This window comes from Anopheles arabiensis, chromosome 2 (genome assembly GCF_016920715.1).
Source record: "Anopheles arabiensis isolate DONGOLA chromosome 2, AaraD3, whole genome shotgun sequence".
Taxonomy (NCBI): domain Eukaryota; kingdom Metazoa; phylum Arthropoda; class Insecta; order Diptera; family Culicidae; genus Anopheles; species Anopheles arabiensis.
In genome coordinates this window covers 28,474,658-28,487,825 of record NC_053517.1, presented here as the reverse complement: position 1 = coordinate 28,487,825, position 13,168 = coordinate 28,474,658, and the positions used below count along the sequence as shown (strand labels likewise).

General features: G+C 46.3%; 1 protein-coding gene across 1 annotated transcript; it reads right to left on the bottom strand.

Moving 5' to 3' along the window:
- Positions 1–575: 575 nt before the first annotated feature.
- LOC120893793 lies at positions 576–12,497 on the bottom strand. The gene is made up of 2 exons (XM_040295897.1): positions 10,389–12,497; positions 576–3,656 (listed from the first exon to the last, which is right to left on the bottom strand). Exon 1 carries the CDS (start codon positions 11,390–11,392, stop codon positions 10,931–10,933), a length of 462 nt encoding a protein of 153 aa, XP_040151831.1. The 5' UTR covers positions 11,393–12,497; the 3' UTR covers positions 576–3,656; positions 10,389–10,930.
- Positions 12,498–13,168: the final 671 nt, after the last annotated feature.

The following is a 13,168-nucleotide window of genomic DNA, read 5'->3' as shown; positions in this document are numbered from 1 at the left end:
TTGGTTGGAGCAAGATGGAGGACACGGTCCATTTCACCGCCGGGTAGGGTGAACTCACGCACTGCATGCGTGAGTGTACTGGATTACCACTTACCGGTTTATGTTTCGATTACTACTCACCGTGCTGACTTGTGCGACCTTTTTTGTCGTGTGCGTGTGGAGAAGTAAAGCACAAAAACACACAACATTACAAAGAACGTGTTACGCCTTGTCTTCTTTCTACTTGGGGCAGGGTTCGAATAGATTAGGCGCTGTGTGTTTGTATGTGAATAATGCTTAACTTTCTCGACCGGCAGGCACTCGATGTCAATGACACTTGCAGTTGCCCGGCGTGTGTCATCACCCTTCCGCTTGCTAAAGAGTGCTTTCACCAGATAGGTAAATAACCTTCTTCATTGTGCCATGAACGCCAGGACCTTTGTTCTTTTCCCCACGCTGAGTTTCGTTTGCATAGGTCAAATTTTCGAATGTTTTACTGTTTGTGTTACGCCAAAGAAGTGTAGAAAATTAGATGCAACACTGGAGTCTTGTTTTCAATATTCACATTTCAAAGATCATTTTATTGCTGTATTTTTTGTGTTTTCCATTTCTTCACATTTGCTGTAGAGTTTTCTCTTTTTTTTCATACATGATCGGTAAGTTATGTTTTTCTCTCGTATTACTTTTGTTTTATAACAGAAAATGGTCTTGAATGTATTATCTATCATCTATTTCCCCTTTCCCGTAAGCACAGAAAAAGGTAGGGGAAGGGACGTTTTCTACTTTGCTTTCGACAGAGAAACACTCACTACAAAAAAAAATCTCCCTTATAATAAATTTTACACTACATTGGACCATTTTCATCGCGCTTACCCTCTATCGACGAAGTACATCCTAACAGTAATAACATTTTGGTTGAAGGATAAATAATTAACTAATTCTGCTCTCCTCGTCTTCATCGAATGATTTCACTTTTGAATGCATGTTTTGTGAGTGTCTGTGTGACGCAACTGCACGATGCAACTTAAAATGTTTGTTTAATGTTTTTTACTTTAACAGCTGTTAACGATACTCTTCCATTGAATCTTGGTGTTTATACACATTTCACCGCTTGGGCTGAATTGATTGTGTGTGTGCAAATCGAAATCGTTTTGTGATTGACATAATTAGGAATTGTTGTAAAAATTAACTTAAGTGTACTCTCCTCTGCCTGCAAATCCTAGCGGCTAGTGGAGCATAGCAACAACGGCTGGACTTTCTATTACAGTCTAAAGATGATGGTTTTTAGTGTGTATTAATGTTTTCTCTTTATAGACATAATGTTGTTTTGAGGTGCATATTAGTTCCTGTATGTATTGCCGTTGCGCACACGCCTCACGTCTGTTCTCTCGTATGGCAAATTTATAGATCAATTTAACTAATCTCAAAATCGGTGACACAAAAAAAACAAACAAACATATATAAACAAAACAAACATAATAAAACGTCTTGCCCTACTAATGATTAAACTGCTCGATCACATTCATTTGGTACGACAGACACGCACTGGTGACGATTCTAGTGTTTCTATTGTTTCGTATTGTTTCGCTGTTGCTCGTTCCTTTTCTACGTGCAAAAAAAATGATTCGTAAGGCACCTGCTTTTACTGGAAGTTGCGTAAAAGGATGTTTGATATAGCTTTGTTTCTCTTTGTTGTTCAACTTCATCCTTATTATATACATGAACGCCATGCTCACAATTTGTGCACACACTTTACGATGGTCTTGCTCAACAATGTATGCATTTTCTTTCCTAATTAGGAAGACACATGCATCAAGATCACGAGAAAGGAAGAGAAAAATGTATTTTTTTTAGCATACCATAAGCAAATTTTTCCTTTCTATCAGGTGTGTTGTGCTGCTTGTTGAACGCAAAAACGTACTGAAAATATAAGGGTTTACCCTACTAAGCTTTACATAACAATGGGAGAAGTGAGGCAGAACAGAGAGGGACTCAATCAAATGGGAAGAAAGGAGCTACAATAAAAAAATATGATTAAACTGAGATCGGAACTTTGATAAAAATTTTCCTTCACTTCACCGCAATTTGTCTGCACGCTCTGGACTGTTAGCGCCCTTTGACTGCACACGATCATGCTAGCCAGATAGTCGAAAACAGCCAGATCGTTCACATTGCAGCGATACAACAAACAAAAAAAGAATAAAATAATATTAGTCAATAATGAATCAAACGAGCTACACGATACAAAATATAAACGATATAATTTAACGATTATTAAACGCCTGTCCGCACGAGGCGGAGAATTGGACTTGTTACGCTACGGTTTAACGCATCTTTCCTCAAGTTTTGCCTCGAACAGTCGCATCCATTACCATTATGCCACGATCACTAACGTTCTAGTGCTTACAAAACTATGCAGAGCGCGCCTAGCGTCATCAACCATCATCTCCTTGGACATAAACGTTGCCCCTTTGTTAGGGTTTGTGTTATGCAATAGAGAAAACGATCGAAGTTAAACAAAAATCGTAAACAACATATAGTGCCATTTAAAGGTACCATTAAATGGATACGTTGATATACGAGAAACGGATTGTGCTGCATGTCGACTTGAGTTTGTAATACGACATACAAGAAAAAAAAGGAGGGGCGATCGTTAACGAAAAGATTTGAAGCGGTGATGTGTGTAGCAAAAAAGAAAGCAAATTAAAAAAAAACTATAAACAATCTTAAAATAAGTCAAATTTAGGGAAAATCGTTACGATTCAAGGACACTGGAAAAACAAGGCTTTGCTTTAGCTTTTAATGGTAATAATGCAAACATCGTTTGCACCGTTTTCACTACCTTAAAACTATTCTATACCGCGGGAATACGAACAAAAAATACGCGTGCACACACTTACTACACACACACACACTCACATCGCTTAGACAATATCACATGAGATCGTGTTAATTTTTTTTTTGCTTGTTTGTAGTACTCCTGCTCTCCTGCTCTGTTTTCTGGTGCTCTGCCTGGCAAGGAGCTTGCTTCGTACGGATCGCAACAACCTCTGTACTTAGCCCGGAGCTTGTTTCTCGTTACCCGGCAAGGGAGTTTTGATTTGCTTAGCTCAAATGTGTTTCTCATACTATTCCACCAGCTGTATGGTTCTTTCTGTGTTGTGTTGTCTAACGCTGTTCAAACACCATAATGTTCTCGCGTGCTGTTCGATCAATTATGTTGTCTCGTCTCTCCCAAGTCCCGGCTCTGGAACAGACCAAATTCTTCGAAGATCACACAGCGTGCTGGGCGGTGTCGAGGTACCTTCTTGAATTATGATCTGCGCCAACTGCTGCCGGGTGTCACACACGGATGCCATCCACCAACCATGAGCTCATGCAACGTGGAGAAGCAACATTGTACGCGTGGTTTGCATCCTCCAGCACCAGACCTTACTTATGGTCGCAAGCGAAACGGTTTCAGTTACTGCTTCTTTCACGCGAACAAGGCCAGCCAAAAGTGCATGGGGACAGCCGACGGAAGGGCGCAGCAAAAGTGGCGCGAGCCCGGTCGCGTGTCATTCGTGTGCAGAAAGAAAGATGTGATGGGGTCGCTACGGTCGCGCTCGGTAGTGTTTACTTTTTGGCTGCGGCATTTTTCGCCCCGGAAGGTGAGCTGCATCGCCATCATTGCGAACCTGAAAGAGAAGGAAACAAGAGAAGGCAGGAAAGAGAAACCCATTAGTATGCAGTGTTTGGTGATAAGTTCAATTATTAGGAAAGAATTCTTAAAATAAATAATAAAGCATGCAAATCGAACGCTTTGCCATTTAAAAGATTCTGGTTTTATTTTCGTCGCGTCATGCTATATGGCGCCACCTTTGCAAAATCGCGCGCCATTTTCTGCGCGCCAAAACACAGTGCCTCCCGTCCACTGCCGATTGGGGTATGTCTCTGTTATTTACGTTTGCGTTCGTTGTGGATTGATTCGGGGCGTGCCGGAGGAGAAGATGGAAGTGTTTGTCTCCCGTCGCTCGCCTCATCCGCTCGCCTCCCAGTGGCAACGCGGCAGCGGACACACACACACAAAAACAACACACACCAGTTAGCGGACGTGAAGGTGGCCCTGTTATCACCGGGGCCGCGCGTATGCACGAGCAGAAGAAACTGTCCAACGCACACATTAAAATCTCGCGCCAATCTAAGACGTCGGCAGCGAACGAACGATCGTGCGCTCACTCTCGCGATTTTTAAACCTTCTCCCGCGCTTACGAACACGGCCACAGCAGAACCATGTCCGTCCGTACACCACCGCTGTTAGAGGGGTGAGTAAAGGAGTGTAAAAAGTGGTGTCTTGCACCCCAAAACAGAAGCGCTAGCGACACCCCCTTACCCCGTCAAACAGGGCGTCACTACGCGGAGATGAATATACGCTAAGCTTGTTGGAAAAGTGGCGAGCGTGTACGTTTGCAGCACGTCCGAGGGGTAGAAGACATCTTCCTTCTACAGCATTAGAGAGGAGCGGGACGCACGTTGTAATCGACGGGAAAGGTAATCTGCGGTGCGTTTCTCTTCTTACTATTTTCGCTCCAAAAATATTTGCGAACGCGTGCGCAAGAGCGCGAGCGGGCGCGCGCGCGCGCGCTTTTTGGATGCAGCCCAGTGGACGCTTCGACATCGGTGCCATTTAGATGGAGGCGGAGAGGCACATAAAAATGTTTTCTGCTAACAGCGCGGAGGTGTTAAAGGTGAACGCGTAAAGATTACCTTTACGAGCTGCTTGTGCGAGGATGAGCAGCATCTTGTTTTATGGTTATGCTTTTAAGCTTTGGTGCAATTAAAATGGCCGGCCTTTTGCGATAAGCGTGAATGTGTGCTTAATTCTTTGTTAGATGTAGCTTAAGCTATCTAGCTTAAAAAAAACAATAGGAACCAGTTTTGGAATTCCCTAGCACGGGGTAAAAGCAACACACGACATGCAAAGATCAATGCTTCGTGTAATGAATTCTCGTTTAGCTTTGCGTTTGAACTAAACTTCCATTGAGGAACAGTGATCAACAGCAGTGAATGAAAGGAGGGCAAATGAATAATTCTAACTAGTCGGTTTATTTAAATGCCAAAACTATGCTAAAAAAACACGACACTGAAATTTAAGTTCAACGGATTGTCTCTCACAACAAGAGAGACAAAACGAGCTACCCAGAGCTCCGGAACCAAGCTCAGGCTGTGGTTGTAGCGTAATTTGTTACAACCGGAAGTGACCGGTCGCATTATGAGATTTTGCATGCATAATGCAATTCTACAATCAGCTAAAATCAGCCACACTCGCAGGGAAGTAAGCAGCAAACAAACGGATTGGGTCATTACTTTGGGCCCGCCGGCAACGGACCTGCAACGGAGAGTGCAGTTACCCGAACGCTTCGCTCCATTAACGGATTTGTCTTCACTTGCTCGCATTCTGTGCCAATGCGTATAATAAATAGATATTTTATTGTTTTAATGCGCTGAGGGAAAACTGCCGCTAAGGAGAGACAGTGTAGTGGAGGCAGCATCAAGCGTTGCTTTAAAAGTTTCTCGTTACGCTCACACGCTTGCACGACCCTTCAGAGGGAGGCCGCACAGCACCAAATGCGTTCCTTTACGGTCGGTTGACTTTGCTGAACTTTAAAAAAGACGGTAATGTCTTCAAAAAATACACAAGCACAACACACACCCCCGGAAAGCAACTGCATCCCAAATTTCAGCTCGGTGGTGGGGCAGCCAAGCCCATGTGTGTACGGACGTAAACGGTGTACCGCCACGAAACACGGCGCCTCTTGGTTCGCGTGCAGTCGCGTGTAAAGTGTTGCACAAATGAGATTCTACGTGGATTGGGATAATGAGCTGGAGCGGGTGGAAACGGAAGAATAGGACAGCACGTTACAGTAGCTGCTAATTGCTCACGTTTCGTCGATGCTCGTACGCGGGCGAGTACGCGGGTACTGTGCACTTGATTTGTTATGGCTGCTGCTGCTGCTGCTGCTGCCTTCATTAGTGGAGTAGCGTTTTCCACCACCATTAATTTTGCTTTTTTAAGTAGAGAGATTTTAAGTGACTAAATCTATTACGGCTGAGCAGTTGCGTTGGGGCTGGGCTAGCAAGCCCTCAGCGAATGGAATTGCCACTTTCGTCGGTTTACGACCTGTTGAGTTATTAGCAGCAAGCACGGAGCTAGTCGTCTGCAAGAGGGATTCAAAAATTGAATGCCAAGCAGCTGCTATTTGAGCGGATAATGCAATAAATATTCGCTTCTTTTTGACAGCTTTGAGAAGGAACATGGTTAAAATTGTGGAACCATAATTGGCGATAGGTTTCATTATAAGAAACGGACAACAGCAAAAAAACACATCTTTCGTTGCCTTCGTTTGGCAAACAGTGGCCATTAATTGATCAAAATTCGACCCAATGCATCAATCGCCAAAACCGCCACCCGTTCTTTTTTACTGCGCTTGCGCTTAATTTAATTTACCCGCGCTCACACACGGCCCACACTTCGAAACGCTTCGAAAAAAAAAGAGACACCGTTTCGTTCGCACCAAGAAGGTGGAAGGTAATGGTGTGTGCAGCAAAAGTACACGGGCTGTTGCATCTCGCGACTATTTACTGCTGCTGCTGCAACTGGCTGGCTGCGTAAAAATAGAGAGGGTGAAGCGTACACCGACGAAGCGTCATTTCATGACTTCATTCCGTTTCACATTCTGCACAGCGGCAAACTGCTCCTCCCGGTGGAATCCGTTGTTTTTTTTCTGTGCATGTGTGTGTGTGTGTTTGCGATATATTTTTTTTGTGTAAGGTACATTCACTTCGCACCAACCAAGACGATACAAAGAAAGGTGCAGTGCAGAATGCATGATCGTTTCCTTGTTGTATGAGCGCGCGCCCGCGTACTCCAAAATCGCAGTACATCACGGTGGTGCTGGTGGTCTGTGTTTCGCTTCTTTTGTATTCACCATTAGATGATGAGTGTTTGTGTTCAATTGATTGATTTCTTTTTGTTTTTATTTTGGTTAAAAAGCATCTTAATGAAAGTGCATCCGCACAATTAACGGCCCCCCGTTCACCAGCAGTTAATTTATTTCTATTTATTTTATGGCGCTGCGTCAAGTGGCAGCAACCATCGCCGACCGTTTCGATCGGTGCACGGTGCAGTCGACCACTGTGGCCATCAACTTGGGTGCAGTAAAAAATAATCATCACACCCGGTTGGCGGCATTGGCAGCGGCCGGGGTCCGCGCACTACCTCGTATTTAATCGCAAATGCATTTTAAGTAATGTATTGCGAACGCTGATGGCTGATGTGCTGTGCATTCCAACAAAGGCCAAACCGGGGCACGCTGCTACTCCTTCTGCCACTTTCCGGTGTGTAAATTGACCAGCCGCAGGGGAGGGAGGTCAAACCGTTTAATGGTGGAACGATGAGCGTTCGTTTCCAACGATCACGCTCACTCACAAACTTCTTCCCTGGGGTGGAAATGTGCAGCAGTGGAAAAAAGCGCTCAAAAAATGCTATTTTTGGATTAGTTGCACCATGACCGGGCCAGCACGCCAGCGACCAGCGTTGTTTGTTGGCTGTTTGCAGAAGGTCACGGAGGAAGAAGTTGCGCCTTTGGCCCCACGCACACCCAAATTAGTGATTCAAAGCGATTGCATCCGTTGCTGGTGGTCGGTGTGGGTCCGATTGCTTGTCCGTTTTGCGTGTGATTCGAGCTTGTTTCCCCTCCAGCAGAGAACAATAATTACCAATGCAACCAAAAAACTTCAAATGTTGCATGTGTCAAACGCGTCATTCATGATTGTTGAATATGTATGTCTCTATGTTAGCATTTTGAGTTATGGCGTATGGCAATTGTGTACAAATTTAAAGGTTGCCAAAACTTCTGTGCGAATTATTTAAATGAAACAGTCTGCTTCTACCGAAAACTGCACAAATTGATAGTACTAAAATAGAGCGCATCGCGAGATCGATGTACGACCTTCACCTTGACAAATATCGAACTTAAAATGCAAACACGCGCCCCATTTCGGCTGGTGGTGTTGTTTTGCTTTCATTCTATTTGGAAAAACAAAACAGAGAAAAAATAACAAGTAAAAAAAAAAAACGATAAGAAACGAACGTTGCAAAATAACACATTTTCTTATCTTCGTGCGAAAAGAGAGTGAATGAGAGCGAGAGCGAAAGAGTGTGTGTTTTTTTGTAGACTGCAGTACGGTTGATGAGAGATGGGAAAAAGGGACAAAAAAGGTAACAATTTTCATACCGTTTGTACCGCTGCTAGTGTTGTTGTTTTTCTCGCCGGTCAGCAAAGCTTCTCACGACCGAATTGTACCATCTGTGTAAATACACGCCTTCGTTTGTACACCCTTTCCCCACGCACTGCACACGAAACTGCGCCCGGTTATGGTTTATTTTGCTGTACGAGTGGATTGAGTGTCTGTGTGCGAAGATGATTATTAGTTCGAGCCATCGTCGCCGCCGCCGCCGACCACCAATCTAACCGGCGCGCGGGGGCTTTGGCGCGAAAACACATTTCGGTGCTGGGCTCGGGGCGTTTCATCAACACGGAAGCTGCTGGTGCGTTTCTTAGAAGACGAACGTAACCTCTCCTTTCGCGCCATTTCTTCGCGCGCGCGCGCGCACGGGCAGACATGGTGGCTGCAGGAAAAGACAAGCTACCCCATTTCACAACCACACACGCTTATCGATCGATCGTGCACGTTGGGCGCCCGGTCCGTGGTGCACCAACACCAACAGCCACAGCATAAAGAGGCTGTTCCCGCCCGCTCGCCGCATATGAGCGGACCCATCCCGGGACTCTGTCGCGTAGGAGGCTGTGTTTTGGCGCGCAGTCGGCAATAAACGGCAATTTGGGTTTCGTACCTTGTTCGGTGTGTTGCGAATTTCGGTGGGCGAATGTAGGCACACAGAGAAAGACACGATAACGAATGGGGCATAGAATCGGGCGGCAACAATGAGCGAGCAACGGATTGCGTCAGTTGCACGCTCTTTAGCAGGAGAGATGGAAACATTCATAGAAAAGATGTTTCTCGCAATCAGTTTAGATTATTTGAGAAAAGGAAAACAATTTCTTAAAACATCTCCACACCTTGCCAGGCACTGGCAGTGCCCAGAGCATACAGGGAACAATTGCGCGCCCAAATTTCGCTTACACCATCGCGCAGAACAAAAAGGGCGCGCACGGATATAGAAACGAACAACCGATGAGAAAGATTGATAAAAAGCGCACTCGCGCCAAAAAATCCCGTTCCCTGCTGCGCACGCGTGCGCGCGCGCTTATGTTCGTCCGAGTGGATGTGTGTGTGTGTTTCTGTGGGGGAAACGAGGGCGGGAAAATGGGACCCGAAAGAACGCATGCACTTTTATGCCGGACCGAACAGGCGAAAGCAAACCCGACAACAAGTCCCGACGGGGTTTACCCCGGTCCCAAAATTTGTTGGCGCGCAAAATCTCTTTCCCGCTGGTTCTAAGCGAATGTGTGTGCGCGCGCGCGCATTTTAGACAGGTAAAAGAGAGAAAAATCGATAGAGAGAGAGGGAGATCGTGTGAGATCGAGCGCATCGAGATTCGGGATGGTCGCGCCTGGAAGTTCCAGAACGATCAGGTGGTCGGGCCAAGGGCCGGTGCTTTCCGTACCGATCGGTGTTGTGGGTCAAAAGGAGGGAAGGTTGCCAGTCTGTACCATCCTTTCTCAACCTCTCCCGTTTTTTGCCCGTCCTTCCCGGCCTTACCTCATGCTGGCGAGCGCTCTCACGCACACATTACGTTTTTGGCGCAAATTTCTTATGTTTTGTATGCGCAGGCGCCTGACCAACATCTCTCTTTCGCGCTGGGACAGGCGATTTCATGAAATTTACCTTGAAAAGTCATTTCATGGAATGAAGTGATGCTCCAGCTAGCAGTTGTAAAGTGTTTCGCATGATTTTTTATCCCATTTTGCCATACGGATACAATTCAAAATGCGTAAAATTTGGGAGGGAAAACTTGTGCTCACATACACGCACAACAAACTGTGGGCGTGTAAAAGAGAGAGCGAGAGAGCCGCTCACATGACATATGATCGGTTTTGCGCGCGCATCCTTTCCGGTCAGGTGTGTTGTGCGTGGTGGCGCAAAAGCACGCACACACCTTGACGAAAGAAAGGTCTCTCTCTCTCTTTCTCTCTCGCTTTGCCATATTTTTCTTCACCCGCACAAACACACACACACACACGCAGGCTCGGTGTTGTCGCACAGTTTTGCCGCCCAGCTGGTGCAAAGGCGCGGGAGAATGTGCACTTTTGGCGCGAAAATGCATTCCACCGGGCGCGAAGTCCAAGCGCTCATACCTTCCCATGAAATTTCCCCTGTTTAAGCAACGGAATAAGGAATCTTACCTTTCAGATTGTTTGATGCTGGTTGATTCTACAAAACTGGCCGGCTCCATTGGTATATTGTATTTTTTTGTGTGTTGCACATACGCACTTGGTTGATACACTTTACACACTGCGAGCCTTTTTTTCGCTGCATTTGATGCGATGCGATGTTCTCTCTGCGCTAACTCTTCGCTCAACGGACACAGTTTGTTAGTGCTTTTTTGTTTGTTTGTTACTGTTTGCTTGCTTTGCGGTCAATTGTTGTAATTTTTTGTCTAGTTTGTGTGTTTAGTTTGCTGCACATTTCTCTGCTTTTTACTACTTTTGCTTTTACACAGCCCACAGGTGTTTTGGCGGTATTGCACTCTTTTGGTGGCGCGCGCGTCTTTTCTTTCTTGTTTTTTTGCTCCCTTTCTCATCCTGTAAGGTTTATAAAAAACAAACTCACAACTAGAGTGACACAGAGGTTCACGGTGGGGAGCTCTCGATGGTGGTCTTGCAATTTCACGACTCCTCACTTCGTAAGCCCTGCCCTGCTCTGCAACAGCCAGCCGGCTGTAGCATCACTGATGATGGTGACGATTGGACGACACGGAGCTGCTGCCGGAGGACGAGGAGGACGACGAGGTGGTAAGCCCGCGGCCCGAGTACGGATCGAACCCGTACCGGTTGATGGTGCGCTGCCGTTCCGCCTTGGCGTGATCGTCGCACACTCGCTTCGTCTCGATCGGATCGGGCCGGATGTCGAACAGGCAGCGCTTGGTCGACGGCCGCATCCTGCCGAAGGCGGAGGACGTGTTGGCGGGCGAGTGGGGACTGATGCGGCCACTGCCGAGACCGCCCGATCGGTGGCTGCCGCTGCCCACACCGCCGTGCGTGAGGCTGCCGCCGGACGCGCCAATACCGCCGCCGATACCGCCGCTCGAGCCGGTGCCGTTGTAGTCGTAGGCGGCCGTAACGCGGGCGGACGATGCGGCGGCCGGCTGAGGCAACACGTTCGGGTGCTTTACGCTGGAGACGGTCATGGTGGGTGGGGGTGGCCGTGCAGTGAAATTTCGGGAATGGGTAGTTTACGCGCACTGGGGTTTCGTTCACAGCCGATGGCGATGGCTTCCTTTCTTAGCGTCGGTGGAAGATTTACACTTGGAAGGGCCCTGGGAAAGGGCACTTTATTTCTCTCGCTCTTACACTTCTATTACACACAAACACATGTACGTAAGCTCACGCACACACATGAAATAAGCAATTAAAAGGACATTTCACCGGCGCAGCCACACCCTCATGCACATTTGCGTTTTTGCTTGTTGTACTTTCGAATCGACTTGCAACGCTTTTGGCACGAATTTTTCCGACTCGCACAGTTGAAGCTTTCACAACATTATTTTCTGGCACAGCGAACACAGTTGATCTTTTCTGTTAGCGTAAGTGTTGCCCTGTTTCGGTGGGACGATCTTTGTGCGTTCGAGCTCATATACTTACTCACGCACACACACGCGCTCTCTACTGACGACTCTCCTCCCCTATCACTAGTGTGCGGCTCTACTTTTCTAAACGTTTTATGGCAAACGAATCCACCGACGGGAGAGATCTTTCCTTTACGAGGCAGCTGGTGGGTGCAAATCTAACCACGAGAGTGAACAGAAAAAAACGCACGATCACGACGACACACCACACATTCACAAACGCGGGGTACGCCCATTCACGACGAATCAGCCGACGCAGCGATCACATACACTCGGGAGTTCCTTTTTCAGGCCGTAGGAACCTTCCGCTTCAACTGCACATTTCTCCTCAACTGCACAGACGGTGGGTTTTCTTTGGTTCTTCACAACTACAAAAACAGTGATGTTCACGCACGGACAAGCGCTTTGTTGCACCGTTTGGTCAACACAATTTCACGAATCACGGCCACTTACGAAGGAACGGCGCAAACATTCACAACACTACACACTGCCCTTACTGGCGTTTTGATGCTGACAAAATACGCGCGAACGGCCGGTGACGGTGTACGATCTTCGTAATGGAATTAGGTGGGAGCAGGTATTTTACAGCCTTTGAGCAGAGCGCGAGCGAAACACGTCCGTTCGGCTCGAGAGATATGACGTGTTGTGAGCGAAGTGCGGAGCCAGACATCGCTCTACACCCGCGATGCGAAACATCGGGCGGCCGGCTCTCTGGTGGCCGCCTCTTCGGTTGGCCACTCTCCGGCTTCCAGACTAAGCCGCTATGCTCCGAGCGCCAGGCATGGCAAACACACGCACTAGTATTGATGTTACCATGGGTAGAAACCACTTCGCTTGGGTACTTGGGTGTTTGTACTCCAAGATGTTTGTGCAATCAGTAAAATGGCAAGATATTGTGTGTGTTATTTTTTTAATATATTGAGGAATGAAACAGTTTTAATTCTATTTTAGTGAAAGCATTGTAATTCCAAGGTAAAATGTATGTTTATAAATCGGTTAGTTTGACATTTCTGCTTATGTTGCGCTTCAAATGAAGGTGCTCACTCAAGCACTCACGCAAACTCAAGCGTCAGGGCTGAGCAACTGCAAACAGATAATAGAGAGCTTGATGTTTGTAAAGCCATTGAAACTCTTAATTCAGCATAAGTAATCATATTTCTCAAATTTTTGCAAATGCTTGGACCTTTATTTCTCCAGAGAAATGAAAAAAATGACGCTTTTTTGTTTTCATTGAACAATCAATGGACTGTTTTTCAACTGGTTGTTTTCTCTAAAATTAACTATAGGTCAGTTTTAGTTAAAAAAAAATTCTTACACCGGGAAGTTTTGAATTATGTA

Coding starts and splice junctions, on each gene's coding strand:
- LOC120893793 (XM_040295897.1), bottom strand. CDS start 11,392: ATGACCGTCTCCAGCGTAAAGCACCCGAACGTGTTGCCTCAGCCGGCC.